Genomic DNA, 16,519 nt, shown 5'->3' with positions numbered 1-16,519 from the left:
ACCATTGCATAGGGTAATTGATGAAACAAATAATTTTCAGGGTGCAACCAGAGATAAGTTCATAGTTCAAGGGGTAAATTGTACTTGACCCTTTTATTAATTTTTCCTTATTGTTGGAGGAGAAAACAAAATAGGAACTGTTTGGCTGCTGGGTTTGGACTTTGGATAAGCAAGCTGGCATTGCGTTTAACGGTTGGGTGGGAAGTGGAAAAAGCATGGCCCAAAGGCGCCTGAGTTAGGTGTAAAATCGTTAAACTTATTCTTCTCTTAAACAAAAATTATTGACTTAAACATTACACCTTGTTCTTTAACAATTTTCTTTGCAAAAAAAAACAAAAAAAAAAACTTCGGAATGATTTTTCTTTTTATTGATTTCCTGTGACATTTGGGACTTTACTAATCACTGCACATAATCAGTTCAACAAAATATTATAAACTGATTTTGGCTTTTAGTAATTGTTCTTATTGTTTTCTATGCTTTTTCTTTTCTACAAGGTATTTTAAATTTTTAAATAAAAAAAAAAAATAAGTGTCTTTGAGAGTCAAGATTTTAGTCAATTTTTGCTTCGAAAAAGTTTCCAATGCACCTTCATAAATTACTGAAATCCATTTTCGAAAAACTGCATCCCTAACTAACTTCAGAAAAAGTTAAAACCATCTATATCAGATACATGTCATGGAAATAAATTATTAATAAATACAAGGAAATGTGTATCACCTTTTTTCTTTGCTATGATTAAATCTTGAATACATGATGATAGTTTTTCTTCTTTGTGGCTTCAAGAGGCGTGGGTCAGTAAAGGAGGACTTTTAACTCATGAGATTTGATGATGGGCTGATGTATTCAAGTGAAAGATGAGACTGACTTCTTTCTGTTTTCTTTTTTCTCTTTTTTTATAGGATAACTCTATACCGTGTAAGCTTGCATATTTTCCTGTTTGACAAGATTTACGACAAAGCCCATGCCTTTTTTATCCAGTCCTTAGTCAACGATTAGGTATATCATTTTTCCACATCGCATTTCTTTGAAATTTTTGGATACCAAAAGCAAAAAATGAGTAAGTTACTTGGAAGAACAGGAAACTTTTCCAAGTTGTTATATTCTGTCTATGAGATTTTAGCTTATCTGGTCAAAGTCATATGTCATTTTTGTTAAGTCAAAGTAGTCATCCTAGGAATATGTGTTACCTTTTCTTTTGCAATTAAAATTTTAGATGAGTTCGCATCCAGATTTTCAGTCATTATTACGAGTCGAAATATATACCTTCGAAATTATAGGTAACTTACAAAAATTTTTATAAATCACATACTAACACAACACAGTCCTTATATTATCAGCGGAATTCAACACAGTCCAAATTTTCAGTCGCTATTACGGGTCAGAATATACCTTCGAAATCATAGATAATTTGCAGAAATTTTTATAAATCACATACTAATACAGTTCTTATATTAACAGTGAGATTCAATCACGTTAGCTTGAACCATGTGTGTTAGTCATTCGTTTACAATACTGTGAAATTCTCACATTGGACATAGAAATGCCAGCCAATGTTGCATTGGTTTTCTCAACTTCAGTTCACTTATGTTCCACGTTATCTCTCGAGATCCATAAACAAAGGGTCTTGTTTATATATATAGTCATCCTCTACGAGGGAAGACAAAATCCTCAATTGGATAGTTAGAGAAATTAAGCATAGGCTAAGTAGGGTTGAGTCGAACATAAGTTTGATAAAACAATAATACAGGTTGGTTTGCTTGGATGAATATCAGAAAAAATATTCCTTGTGTGCACTTGAAGAAAACTTTTCAACCATCTTGAGGAACAGAAGTCTAATGCACCTCTAAATATGGGAGGTCTTGAAGCTTTCTTTGTGTATTAGTCCAACTCAAATTGATAATGGGGTACAATGACATTGGATTGTCAAAGATAACACGTTAGCATAAAAGCTACTTTATGATAATTTGGGAAACAATTAGCAAAGATTCCAGTCTTAATTGAACATATCACTGGAGGGTTAAATCAGTGATCCTTTCCCTTAAGGTGCTTTGACTTAATTTCCATGTGGTTTCCTAGACGGCTAGTAAAATAAGATAAAAGTTTTTCAGTGATTAAAGTTTGAATACCTCTAGCAGCTGGAGTCTAAGAGGCAGAACAACACTTTTGGTTGCTTTTAGTAAAGGTCATTGAGCTGAAGGAACTGGTGAATGGTTGGATGTTTGTTTGAACTGTAGGGTCGTAGGCTCACTTTTGAGAACTTTAAACTTAACCAGCCAATAACATCTACTTGAATTTCTTTTCATCATTGCCTTGTTTTACCTACTTTAACAAAGTAAATATTGCAAAATTATGAAGCAAGATTTGACAGGGTGTGAAAAGTGGATAACTAAACATTTTGAAAAGGACAATGGGAGAAGGTAAAGTACTCGGGATTAAGTATGAAGATTCAACAGTTAGGTGTTAAGTTTGAAGATTCAACTATTAGGTCTTTGCAAATGTTAAGTATAACACTTTCAAAGTTTTTTTTTTTTTCAAAAATCATTCGCTCACTACATTTTACATCCTTCTTATTTTCAACTGTCAGGTATAAGATTTGAATCCTAAATTTGGCGGCAGAAAAGACTCTCCTTCTATGACACTTCAAATATTGTCCAAACATATTTATGTGAGGCCAATGTTTTTTTAATTGCTTACAATACTTACATACTGGTCTATAAAGCCATAGATGATAGAACACGTTCTAGTAATTTAGCTAATGCTTCCCTCCTTTAATTGTCAAATCATGGAAAAATAGACACAGTAGGAATCATCTGTCAATTTAGATAGGACTTATCATTAAAGTATGTTTAAACCAAAATCAACCGTGGAAAGAATTGAGAGCTAAGGTTTATAATGTGGTATATAACTTGGTTGATTTATCAAGTCTTTTTAAATAATCCTAATTACAATGGAGATTGGAGCAACTGAATATATTTACCATTTGTCAAATAAAACACCATTCAAAAAAGTCATAATTTTCAAAGATAAGGTTAACTCGAGTTTTTGTTGTGCAAAATTTCGACTTTTATCTTCTCTTCAAAACAAAAAAAAAATGCAATACTATCACAAAATAGATGGAAGTTTCTACAATTATGATAAACATCAGAGGAGGAAGTATAATTTTGCCCAACTTAAAAAGAAGGGAAAATGGTAATCGGCAAGTCAAACCGGAACAATTTTTTTCTCTTCTTTGACCGGTAAAAGTAAACACCTCATAAAGTTAATAATGACTCTCGCCGGCGGCATCAAATCCGCCGTCAATTCGACGTCTCTAATCTCCTGGAAAACGGTAATTTCCTTCCCCCCAAAAAAAAAAAACCATTTTATGAAAAAAAAGTCAAAATTGATCGGAACCCAATCGCTTATTTTCGCTTTTTTTGCTTGAATTGCAGACTGGAAAGTTACAGAAAACAGTGACCAACTATATACAGAAAACCGGGCTGGGAGTCCACTCCGGCAAGCTATCCACGGTGAAAATACACCCTGAGCTGGCCGGAAGAGGCAGGTACTTCGAATTTAAGTCAAATGTCATCAGGGCTTCGATTGATTACGTAAAAGAGTCACCTTTATGCACTACACTTTGTAAAGATGGGTATAGTGTAAGAACGATCGAGCATTTGCTCTCTGCTCTGGAGGCCTCCGGTGTCGATAATTGCCGTATCGAAATTCAGAGCTGTGATTCTGATGATGATTCTTCTGTTGAGGTTGTTATTCTGTTGATATTGATTTGCTCCATTTTTTTAAAAAAAATTTATACTTACATGTTGGATTGAGCGTTTGCTTCTGGCTGAATGCAAATGAGCGAATTGTAATGCTGTTTAATGAGTAAACAATTCCTTACGTGAAGAAAATAAGGTTATGCATGACAAATGTAGGTTAAATTGATGCAAAAGCAATGGTTTTTGATAGGTAAAACTAATAAAGGCCTTTATTTTTGATGGATGGATTAATGTGCTTTCATGTCTATTCATGAATGCAATGCTTGATTGTTTGTATTGAGCTAAAAATGCTTCATTACCATCAAGATATGGCTGTAGATAATATTTGTTGGTAAGTTTGACAGAAAAAAAAAGGTTTTTACTGTACTATCAAAAGCTCCTATTCTTAATGGATGAATTCATAAGTACTTGTGCCCACAGATGTATGCAATGGATGTGATTGAGTGTAAATGATTTGTTAAGTTAAGGAGATTAGGTTAAAAATGATTGTGGTTCGCAGTTTTGGTGGACGGATTTACATGTACTTGTGCTTATTAATGTGCTTAATCTGAATTACATGGTACATAACTCAGGAACAGAGAAAGGTTTGCATTTTTGAGAAGTTACTAATATGCACTGAATGTATATTAGTATCGGAGGTGTGATATGAAAGGAATATGATTCATTACTTGAAAAAGATAGGGATATGTTAAATATGTGCTGTTGTGTTTGATAAAAAACCTTGGTTTGATAACTGAAAATCTGACACAGGTTCCTATTTTTGATGGGTCAGCAAGGGAATGGATGGAGGCAATTCGACAAGTTGGGCTAACGGTGGCCAAAGATAGTGGCGGTAAAAGCTGTGAAAAGTTGGTACCTTTTCTTAATGAACCTGTTTTTGTGTCAAAGAATGATTCTTTTGTAGCGGCATTCCCTTCTCAGAAGACCAAAATCAGATATGGGATTGATTTTTCAAAGGTACATCTCTTCTTCGTTAATTAGTAACTTGTGCGGTAATATCAACTAATAGGGACCTTCATATGTGCTTCTTTCTGTTAGCTTTCTAATAGAACTAGTTTTGATGAAGCTTAATTGTGTCTTCTTGATGTTAAGCACCTTCTAGAAACTTTCCACTTAAAGCGATTGCAGTAAGATGAGACAGTTGCATTTATAGAAACTGCTTGCTATTATGTCTGCATTCAGCAGGACAGCTTATAATTATTGTGAAATTAGACTCAGTGTTCATTGTTTTTGTGAACTCTTTTCACTCTTTGTACATCTTGCAGTCTGAGATAAACTCAATGGCCTTTAAAAAGTATGTGATGGTCATCTGCATTGAAGTACAATTGACTGCTAAAGTTATTTACAGTTCATTCTTCAGCCTTAGATGATACTCTAGCAAGAAACTTATTGCCATTAGTGGAATCGGTTTTAATACTTAGAACAAGCAGCGCACACACCAATCAAAAGTTTTACTCCTCAAGTTAGATAAGATGTGGATATTAAGCCAGAAATTGAAGGTGACAACCATAGGCATTTGTTATTAAAATTCATCAAAATTATGTTGTAGCCTAGTCTTTTCATAGTCTGATATCCACAATGATGATAATTAAAAATTGTCCTTATTGATACTGGGCTTGGTTGTCATTGAATATCTTGGACAAACTATTGATTAATGGAAGTTAAAGAGATGTAAACATTCTAACAAGGTTGCTAAAGGGACTGGTGGTAGATATTTCCCTGACATAGGGAAGAACCTTGCAAAGACTGGTGATAGGAGGATCACGTGGAACTTTGCTGGGGTAAGGGAAATTTGAAAAAGCTGCTGATACATCTATGGAGAAGATAAAGGGTGGAACAATTTTACGAAAATGGTGCATATGTAGTAATACAGGGGATGACAACCAGTTTTCAGGAACATAAATTTTTGTGTGATTCTGGATTCAATATCCATGCTCAAGTTGTACATAATCTTTGTGCTGTGCACCTTTCTTTTTATCCTTTTTGGTTCTTAATGAATAAATTCTCTTTCGCAAAGGTCAAGACTGTATCAATGTTTTCTTGTTTTTGGAGGAATAATTCTTTCTTCTGGCAAAATATAAGCCAATTTGCTGATTTTATGTATGGTAAGTAAGTTCTCAAAGTATTTTGCAATTTGAAATGTGGACTTGTGATGCTTTCTTTATTGCAGATACCTGCTATTGGCTGTCAATGGTTTTGTTCTACCTTTGCTGATGACTGCATATATGACAATCTGATTGCTTCTTCAAGAACCTTTTGTATATATGAAGAGGTTGGTCCTAAGTCTTGTTTCTCACGGTTTGGTTTCTATGATTATCTGGCTCTATATTCTTGTGAATACAAGACTACTGATGATGATTGCGATTTTCTATTTTCATTGGGTGTATGAAATTTCTGGGATGTGTGCCATGAGTGGTTTGGATTTTTAAGTGCTTAGTCCTGTTCCTGTGCATCATGATATTTTGATGAGCATGCTAAGCCCATACTCTGCAGTTCGAGTAACAGGCAAAGCAACTCTTTGATGCATTTTTACTTCTTTAAGGGATGATGTATTTCCTAATCCTAGACACAGGACAGATTTTGAGAATTTTTATACCTGTCATGGCTTAATTCTAGAAGCAACATAATGCCCCATGGCATTCAGCCCCTTCCCCACCCACTCTCTCTCTCTCTCTCTCTGAGTTGTGTTTAGATGTTTCGAAACATGTAAATTTGATCAACACTATGATGTATTTTAGTTGATCATAATTTTAAGTTTTCAATATGTGTTTCTGCCTGGAGTATAGACAGCAGATATTGTACTCTTATAACTTTAATTGTATTATATTAGGGACTTCAAAGAGCAACAAAGGCATTATGTTGGAGCAGGTTTAAATATGGCTTCAAATTTTCTTTTTGATTGGTTAGCATAAGCATGGGGTTGATTTTTTTTTATGTCAAATTTAATTCTTTGGACATTAGTACTTGAAAACCTCTTCTGCTAAAAATGTCCAATCTAGGGGCTCCTGAATTGGTTATTCAAGTATATCAACTGTTTCTTTCAAGTTAATACAGTAGGTGCCCAACAAGCATCATTTTTTTTTTTGGTACTCTTACCATTAGGTTATGGTTCTTCTAATGGGATCCATACCAAACTATTTGATCAGGTTGAAAATTTGCGAAATGCTGGACTTATCAGTGGAGGGTCAGCAGAAAATGCCATTATTTGCAGGTGAGAGAGAATCTACGTTGTAAATATGCAGACAGTGCCTGATTGCTGATAACCATGATATCTGCACTTCAAATTGTTTGATTGCTTGCTGATAATGGGATATACTTCCGTGCTTGAAAGAGAGACCTGAGTTATTACACATATATGATTTTCTTCATTTTAACTTATTTATCTACTTGCAATAATAGAATGTTTCATTTCTTGGATCCTATGGTCTTCTTCTTCTTCCATTTTTTGCTATATCTGCTTATTTTAGTTTCTTTTGCTTAATCGTTTGGTTTGTTTCATTGCTAATCAGTTTCTTTAATCTTCTTCCTTGTTGATTCCTTTTGGAGCTTTGCCTGCTGTGGCAAGTAGGTTGTGGTACCTAAACAGTAATGAGTGGTCATATTTTTTAATGAACTATTGCTAGTCATAGTTGGCTTACCTGGTTACTGCAGTTTTTGGAGCCATGTTCCATATTAGTCAGTCAAACTGTGTAATTTTTTTTCCTATTAAAGAGGCTATTTTCAGTAACTTTAAATTGAGGATTTTTGGAAACCTTTGTTGGAATTTATTTGGTTTTTTTTTGGTCATTGTTATTATGTTTTATTAAGTAGTTGTGATTTTTTTGCCCTTTTAACTCTTTTAACCAGGGAAGTTGATTTTTCTCCACTCCCTTTTTCTGCCAAAGTCCCTTTCCTTCAGGATATCGACTTCTCTATTTTGTGAAGATGAATAAAATTAGTTATTTATTTTTTGAACTTAGATTGATGAGTGCAATATTGTGGTAAATACTTTGTTGGAGGGTGTTGTTTGTTACTTATTGAAAATGGCTAATTTCTAGGGTGCTTTTAGCTAATGGTTGAGCTTAATCATGTTGGATTCTGACTCCACTTCATCCATTTAGTGCAAGTAGAGGCTGGTTAAATCCACCATTGCGTTTTGATGACGAGCCCTGCAGACACAAGGTGTTAGATCTTATCGGTGATGTATCCCTCCTTGCTGGCTCTGGCAGTCAAGGGCTTCCAGTGGCTCATATATTTGCTTATAAGGTATCCTTTTCCTTCAGATAATAGGTTGCTCACCTTTTATTTATAATTATTATTAGATTACACTCAAAGGCAGTTTTAGGCACCAAACTTTTAAAAAGTTTGAAGATTGTTAAAAAAAGCATTAGGAAAATGTTTGGTCATGGATTGTTGCTTAAGAACATTAATTGTACTGTTTTTCTTTTCCCGAAAATGGAGACAATAGATGAATAAGTCTTCCAGTGTGTAGTAAGTAGGATCTTTCTATGTTCTAGATACTACTATTGTAATTTGGAAGTAATGTGTGATTTGCCTCCAGCTTTTGCCATAAAGGAAGAAAGAGGTTTTTGAAAATGAATTTATATGGTGTAGGATCTGATCTTTGCTGCTGTCATATGTTGTATACACTTATATGCACATTAGAGAGATTCATAAAACTTATTGTTAATGAGGAGACGACAAAATGAGTTCAATAAAATCTAAAGATAAGGCAGAGTAGTGGATTATTGTCACTAAGAAGAAATTTAATTCCTGATAAGCGTACACTGCTATTGATCTGCTGATGAATTTATTGGACGTTTGGTGGCACAGGGTGGACATTCGCTGCATGCTGAGTTTGTTCGACAACTGAAGAGAACAGAGTAAACTATTCTCTGCACTGTGGGTATAGGGGCATCTTGTTCAGGACCAAATGCTTATTGGAAGATCACCCCCATCAAATCCGTTTTGCGAGATAGCAGTATTCTCTTATAGTGGTTTGAGACATGATCTTATGAGTGAAACAAGTAAAGCTGATTTCAGGAAATGGATGAACTTTGTAACATGTATAGTTACAGATGAAGTAGTGTTCGCTTGATTTGTTGCCATCAGATCTTTATTGTTCCAGACTTTTAGACACTTTGTAGAATTTCCATCGATGGAATTCAGCTTATTATTTCATTTCATTTTTAAACGTATTTTTGGACGTGAGCTATGAAAGATGGCAGATGCATGACTATCTGATGAAACCCTCCTGGCACGTCCAACCAAGATAGTAGACTGCTAATTTTCAGAGGATTGATTGTTTGATTAGAAATAAGGACAAACTGAGGGAAAAAAATAAGGTTTGTTCTTTCATTCGACAACTGAAAACTTAAGTTTGCAGCTGAAGCAATTTGGTCTTGACTTGTTTGTAGTCTTTTCAAAGAACGACAAATCATTCAGCTTTGAATAAACCTTGTATCCATGGTGAGGATAATTCTAGCATAATCAAAAACATTAGAATACTCCTGTTTGCAAGTTTTTATAATAGAGGGGACGAGCGAGAAATTTCAACTCTCCCTCCCAAATGCAGAAAAAAAAAAATTGATTGGAATGTGAAGCTTCAGAAGTCATTCCTTTATATAAACTCCCCGTATTTACCACCACGTCATGGAGTGATACTAATGAACAATGTTGACAAATCAACAGCAGAGAAATATTATATTTAATAGAGCGCGAGCTTTTGTTCATAGTTCTTACAAATCATGAATGTTGCAGGTGGTTTTACTTCATTATATAGCCTTTTTCATCTATGCAGATGGAGGACAATGATCCCTCACTCTATTTTACAGCTTTACTAATCCTTTCTCTGGAAATCTTTTGGATGCCTTTGAGCAGGGGAATGACTAGCCCAGCTGCTACAATTGATGGCCAATAGCAGTGTTTTTCATCTCCTAGAAATTCTAGCCTTAGCAAAGAAATCCACAACCTAACAACCCCCAATCCGCCCGTTAATGTTAAAGGATAGATTGGGTCAGTTAGGTTATGAGTTTAGTTGGTTGGGTAAGAACAACCCAACTTATTCATTAAGCGGATTAAATTTTTTATTTGAACACCTAATATCCAACCTGTTTAAATATAGTTCAGAACAATAAATACAAGATTTAATATACATATACCCAACCACTTGCATTTGGACATGTGTTAACAAATTCTCATATATATGTTTTAATCAATTTTTTAAATTTTTTTATTTAAAAAGAAAAAAGAAACTTGAAATAAAAACTCATGCTTATTTTGCTTTACAACAATAATTATACTTGCTCAACTTTTATAATAATTTATTATAACTTTAAGAGTATGCTGTTTTCCTCTCATTTTTTTCTTTTTTTTTTTTGGTTGTTGATCTCCGATTGCTACTTGCTTCTGTTTATTAATATTTTTGTATATCAAGAATAGAGTTTTAAATTTGTTCTAATTGCATTCTTTTACTTTTCTCTAACTTGTTTTATTTCATTATTAATAATAATTCCTTATCAATATTATAATACAACAAATTATATGTCTCTTAATTACCATTTCAAGTATAATATAAGCTAGCATTCAATAATTTAAATACATTGATTATTACAACTTACAATAAAGCATATATGAATAGTAAAAGTGTTAAATAAGTTGTGACAAAAATAAGTTTCAATCAATTAGTAGAATTAAAAAGTATAAAGTAAACAAATTTTTTTAACTAATCTATTTAAATGTACAATTGATTATGTAAAATTCACAATACAAGCAATATAAAAGTGAGTGTTTGTATATTATTCTATTTATACTGTGTTTCCAAGGAGTTTAAGAAGTGAGTGTGTGTTTGTGTGTGTGAAAGTGTGTTAGTGTGTGAAAAACTGAAAATATATCTTACTACTAGAAGGTTTTCGGCTGTGCTAAGCACAGTCTAGGCCCCCTATAATCTGTTGTCATATATTTTTGTATAAGATAAGATTAACAGTAATGTTTGTGAAATAGCATTCTTAAAATCATAAATTACCAATCAAACATGTGGCTAACAATATAAGACTAAACAAAATCAGAAAACCATCAACATTGCAAAAGATAAGAGAAGATGACAAAAGATTGGCAAGTAGTTTTACAAATAACTTGATATCTTCAAGTGTAAGTTAGTCTTACACAGACGGAAGAAGACATGCTGAATACTTAATATAAAGTGCAATGATAAGCTGCAATTACAAAATATCAAATATTGAGATCCATTAAGTTGCACAAAAGAACAATTTCTTAATGGATGTCAATATTGTGTCAAAAGATGCAAGATTAGCAATTCAACTGTAAAGTGCTTCAAGATTAGCAAGATTAGCAATTCAAAAGGCTTCAAGTAAGTTTAGAGTTCATTATCACACTGCTTCTTCAAGGGACTTCTTGGTGCAAGATTAGTTGGAGCGAAAGCTGAGAGTGCATTGGTGGGCAGTGAAGCAGGTGTAATAGCTTCAGCAGAATTTGATCCAATTTTAGGAGGTACAATTCCAAAAACCAAGGCTCTCTTTGCTGTGGTCACTGGAGGCTGCACTTTGTTTGCAGTAGCAGAAGTTTCAGCGATGGTATCAAGCAGTTTTTTGGTTGATGGACTGAAAAATTAATTTTTGTTATCAGACTGCAGCACAGTAGCATGAAGGTCTGGAATTTTTTCATTCATTTCTGCAGCCGTGATTGCCGTTGGAATGTGAGTTGATTCCTCAGTAGTGTATGCCTTGACAATATTATACTTGTCTTCCTTCTAGCCTTGATAATCTGCCTCATAGTAGCGGATGAAACATACAATCGAATGTTTTCCGATTGCAGATGCTAGTTCAACAGAAAAGTTAAGCTCCTGCAATTTTTTTGTTTTAAAGTATAAATAATTATCAAGTGTATCCTGGAATATTAGCTATTTGTTTGGAAGTAGAAGTTCTTATTGTATATTTTGCTCCTATACACTCTGCTGATATATATGAGTAGATCTATACAATATGCCAATATATATATGAGCTCTTTGTCTGTTTTAATAACATTTGACCACTACTAACTTCGTCAAAGAGACCATCTATTAAATTTGAGTGTTGGTTTATCTTTCTTTTTCGCATTCCATAGCATAGCACAGAGGTCTGACTAATGATTAACTAACACAATAGCAACTAAAAGTGCATATACATAGTCAGTTTTAACCCGAGCCAAACATGTCATGTATAGATACCAAGATAATAACCAAGAACTCAAGCACATACAATAAACAAAACTTACTATCAGATTTTATGGAGAAGAACATATTTTATGTTTCTTAATGGTTATTAATGTTAATAAAGGTAAAACTTTCCAACAGAAAACATGCGGCCTCTAATTTAATCAGTAACATAACAGTTTCAAAACTCTAAATACATAAAAAAAAAGTGCAAATCAAAAGCATAAAGCTTAAATTTGATATTGAGTTTTTTAGACAAACCTCATAGCAACGTATGCAGACTTGCAAGAACAAAGCACAAATAGCCTACAACAGAGGCAACTTCAATTTAAATGAAAATTTTGGTTTTGCAATTAAAACAAAAAAAAAAAGAATAAAATTCAATGCAGATAAGGGGGAAAAGTTCAAAATTTAAAAAAAATATTAATAAATCAATATAAATAAGCAAGAGAGAAAAGATAATTTATTGTTTTTTATCAGGTGAAAGATGAAAAAAAAAAGATAGAAAAAAAATAAACCATACCACGTGGGGAAAGTGAAGCAACAAGAGCAAAACACCAATTGTTTTTTTTTTCTTATCTTTCTTAAACCAAATAAATGATCATGATTACTTGTGAAAAAGGCTTAAAGGAAGCATCAAATCTATCAATGATCTCTAGGTTGATCAATGGTTTAAAATTGAGAAGGTACAATAAAGGTTAGAGAAAGATGGTGTTTTCTCTAAAAGCTTTTCATGCCCTAGACAAGTCTAGACTCAACGAAACAGAAAACAAGGCACACACTAAGTTGCTTAATCAATAGTCACTTAGATGACTAAACAAGTTTTGCCAATAACAGCCTTTCTGCATTGACCTTAAAGTTCTCTGAAAAATAGTTAATCACTCCTATTTCTCATTTAGAACAACAACAGGTCACATATCTCATATGAGATATTATAACTATAATTCATTCTAAGAAAAACTATCTTAGGTTCAGTACAACTTCTTATTTTTATGTGTTACCAAATTGTCCATTGTGATTAAAGAGAAAAGCACTAGTAGCAGGAGGTTGAAATTAGTTAAAAAGGAACTTGTCATGTAATAATAACTTTAGCATAGCAGCCACAACCCCAAAAACAGCACAAGCAAAAGTTTGTCTCACAAAATATATTGTGCTAATGACTTTGGCTCACAAAATCTGTTATTGATGTCCATTACTACAATTTTTTTTCTAGTGTATATAGCAATTTGACTGTTTGATAGTACATTGATTATATACAAACCAGTAGGACAGCTCAATTGGCCAGAATCACATCAGCAAATGGATCTCTCTTTTTTGTAGGTATTCCACTAATAATATATATATATATATATATATATATATATATATATATATATATATATATATTCAAGAATTCACCAAATTTCAAAATAAGGATTATTGAACTGGGAGCTGGATTCGTATCTTCATTTTTGGCTTGTTTTTTCAGGTGAATGGGTTGCAGCAGCACAATTGGATTGAGAAAATATTAACACAATCACCTACTCAAATAAACTACCATTTGTTTCACAAAGGATCACACAAAACAAATAGCACCAGCAAACTGAAAATAAATGAAGCAGAAACTGAAGAAAAACTACTAAAAAAAATAGGGAACGGTGAAATTTCACTTTTGAAAATATAGTCACATAAATGAAGAAAAGCAGCTCATAGATTCAAGAAAGACAACAAGCTGACCTTCAAGTTAAAGGATTCCTTGACTGATGATATGAACTACAGCAGAAGGAACCTATCAATTGAAGCATATGTGTATATTAGAATTTATTAATCTGTCTATTACTCATACGGGGAAAATTTGACAAAAAATAGGGAAAGACTTTTTCTCACCAAAGAGACCCCAAAGAGAAAGTGTAAAGATCAAGATGCTTCTTCTTGCAGTTTATAAGACAGAGGAGCCAACACCATGCACTAATAAATACCTCTATTCCATTTTTTGATTTTGTAATTCACTGGAAAGGTTACAGGCTAAATGAATAGGAAACCTATTTCTTATCATAATTGGAATAAGAGAAAAATCACATCTGAAAAGATATTTCTCATCATAATCGTACGGCTGATGAGAATTGAAAAGAAAGCATGATTTGAGCAGAAAATTGAATGGCAAAGCTAATGAGAATAGAATGTCATACCTAATCTAACAAAAAGTTCCCAATTTCGCTCATTTGAAGTACAATTATCATGTGAGTGTCCAACAATTCTTGCAACATGAAATCAATAGAAAGAGAAATGGGTTAACATGAAATCAATTCTTGCAACATGAAATAGGTTAATTTGCTATTAGAGAAAGAGGAAACCACGGCAAGTGTAGACAAGAGCAGTTCACCTGCTCCTAACTTTCCTCCTTTGAAGTACAAACACCATGTGAGTGACCAGCAATCTCTGCAACATGAAATCAAGTGTCTGCAGGAGTAGCAGTTGACCTACTGGCTTGAAGAAGGAACTCACAAAATCCATCTCCCAAATCATGTAAAATTCCCAACTTTTTGACTAGAATAGTCATTTCGAATTGGGTTTGGTAGAATAGCCGTTTGGAATTGGATTTGTTCAGAATAGGCACACCGAATTTTGGCTCAGAATAGCCATCTAGTAGAGAGAAAGGAAGAAAAGGCTTCAACAGCAATTCGAGAAAGAAACCGTTCAATGCCAAAAGAAAGAACAGGTTTCGGATAATTTGGAAGGAATATTTGACTTTTCCATGTGGCAAAAGAAAAAGGAAAGCACTAATGAGAAAGAAACAGTTCAATGCCAAAAGAAAGAGAAGGCTTCAGACAATTTGAAAGAAATATTAAGAGAAGGCTTCAGACAATTTGCAAGAAAAATTTGACTTTGCCACTTGTCAAATAATTAAGAAGCCACTTGACAAAAGAAAAGGAAAGCACTAAACCTTAATCTTTTCTTATATACAAGGTAGATATTATAAGAACAAGTTGGTTCTTGCTGTAGTTGCTTATTGTGTTGCCACGTGATAGTTGAGAGGAGAAGCTGGTGTCTTGCATTTGTTGTGCTGCATTGACTTTTGTGATGGTTTTATAAGAAGCTAAATGGGCTACAAATTTTGGCCCATGAAATAACGATATGATATGTAGTATTATTTGGGAAAGGACAGTGCACCTGCTTGTTTGGGTTTTACCACAACAATCCTACATTGAAAATAATTTGTTGCTATCATATATATATATATATATATATAAATGCTAGCAACAAATGTAAAGGTTTTTTGGGCTACCTTAAAAAAATTTAGTGCCAACAATAAATGTTAAATAAATTAATGATTATCCTAACATTATAATTCAAAATGAATAACATTTTTCTTTATTGTTTATTATTTCTTTGCTCAAGAATAAACAATTAATTGAGAAGTATTTGATACCATATATATTATGTGAGTGATAAATTTATGAATCATTACTTCAGATAAATGTGTGAGCATAACAGATTTAAGTATAAATATAAGGTTGGATATTCAAAATCCAATCTTATTTATTTGGTATAGATTTTGGAAATTATTTCAATTTTTAGTGAAATTAAAATACAAAATTTGATTTTTTTTCAATGAGAGTGGAAACATCACAAGGAGCAGTTTAAATAGTTGTTTAAATGAGAGTGAAAACATCGAAAGAGCATTATAAATATAAGGAATGAATTTTACATTTATAAGTTTATAAGTTTGAATATTGACTTTCGTAGGGAAAATTTTATATGGAATGAAAACACCTACGAACTATTTATATGGTGTAGGAAAACCTTATAAAACATGGTCATTATGTACATGACTATAATTTCTTACATCACGTTATGTGCTTGCAACATGAGATTTTACAAATGCAATAAGGTTCTAAGGATGAGGTTGAGTGTTACATGCCAATAAGAATTATCAATGAATTGGGCAGTAGCGGAATCATGATCTATACTTAGCGGGAGCATCATTATACATCTAAAATGATGCTGTTATTATGTAAAGAAAATTTTGATTAAAAATACAATTTTTATTATGAGTTTTCTACATTTCAAAAGGAACGAGGTTACTCCCTATTTAAGTAGTAATTAGTTTTGTGTTTTAATAACTTTCAAAAATTTGTACGATAGGAGAGATGTCCAAAAAAAATTGATTATTTAAGGAGGTAATATAAAAAAAATGGGAATTTCTCATAATGTAGGGGGCAATATAAAGGGAAAAAGATATTTTCTATAATTGAGGGGGAGCAATTATAATAAAAATATAAAAATGCATAGAAATTTCAAGACTTGTACTTGTACTTGTCTCGTTTCAAAGACTTGTCTTCAAAAATGCATTTTTATAACGGTTAAAATATAAAAGGATGACTTGTACTTGTCTGTGTGCATAGAAGGATGACTTGTACTTGTCTGTTTGTAGAGTACAAAGATTTGTTTTTACTCTCGTATATTTAATTTTTGTTAAATACAAAACCTACTAGTTTCCTTTCCGTAAAAATATTAATGTAACATTTTTTCAATTTTAGTTACAAACATTTATGTATTTAACATAAATTAAATGATTCAGAATAAAATGCC

General features: G+C 32.8%; 1 protein-coding gene and 1 long non-coding RNA gene across 3 annotated transcripts; one reads left to right on the top strand and one right to left on the bottom strand.

Annotated features, from left to right (window-relative positions):
• The first annotated feature begins 3,195 nt into the window (after positions 1–3,195).
• Positions 3,196–8,924, top strand: LOC113717821 (probable UDP-3-O-acyl-N-acetylglucosamine deacetylase 1, mitochondrial). The gene is made up of 7 exons (XM_027242635.2): positions 3,196–3,329; positions 3,433–3,744; positions 4,510–4,716; positions 5,930–6,031; positions 6,906–6,970; positions 7,860–8,004; positions 8,572–8,924. The coding sequence occupies exons 1-7, from the start codon at positions 3,267–3,269 to the stop codon at positions 8,623–8,625; spliced, it is 948 nt and encodes a 315-aa protein (XP_027098436.1). The 5' UTR covers positions 3,196–3,266; the 3' UTR covers positions 8,626–8,924.
• Positions 8,925–10,838: 1,914 nt separating this feature from the next.
• On the bottom strand, positions 10,839–14,968 carry LOC140020943 (uncharacterized). 2 transcript variants are annotated; one of them, XR_011824903.1, is made up of 4 exons: positions 14,310–14,968; positions 14,116–14,183; positions 13,664–13,715; positions 10,839–11,599 (listed from the first exon to the last, which is right to left on the bottom strand). It is a non-coding gene; the product is annotated as an uncharacterized lncRNA (long non-coding RNA). The 2 variants fall into 2 exon arrangements; XR_011824902.1 differs by having other exon boundaries at positions 14,116–14,968.
• Positions 14,969–16,519: the final 1,551 nt, after the last annotated feature.

The sequence above is a fragment of the Coffea arabica genome, chromosome 11e (genome assembly GCF_036785885.1).
Source record: "Coffea arabica cultivar ET-39 chromosome 11e, Coffea Arabica ET-39 HiFi, whole genome shotgun sequence".
In the NCBI taxonomy this organism is placed as follows: Eukaryota; Viridiplantae; Streptophyta; class Magnoliopsida; order Gentianales; family Rubiaceae; genus Coffea; species Coffea arabica.
Note: the sequence above shows the minus strand (reverse complement) of the source record. Positions and strands in the feature narration are given on the sequence as shown.

Excerpts from the sequence above, each read along its gene's own strand:
- LOC113717821 (XM_027242635.2), top strand. The coding sequence starts at position 3,267 with ATGACTCTCGCCGGCGGCATCAAATCCGCCGTCAATTCGACGTCTCTA. Across the intron at positions 3,745-4,509 it reads ATGATGATTCTTCTGTTGAG|GTTCCTATTTTTGATGGGTC; the intron begins GTTGTTATTCTG and ends AATCTGACACAG. Across the intron at positions 6,971-7,859 it reads GAAAATGCCATTATTTGCAG|TGCAAGTAGAGGCTGGTTAA; the intron begins GTGAGAGAGAAT and ends TCATCCATTTAG.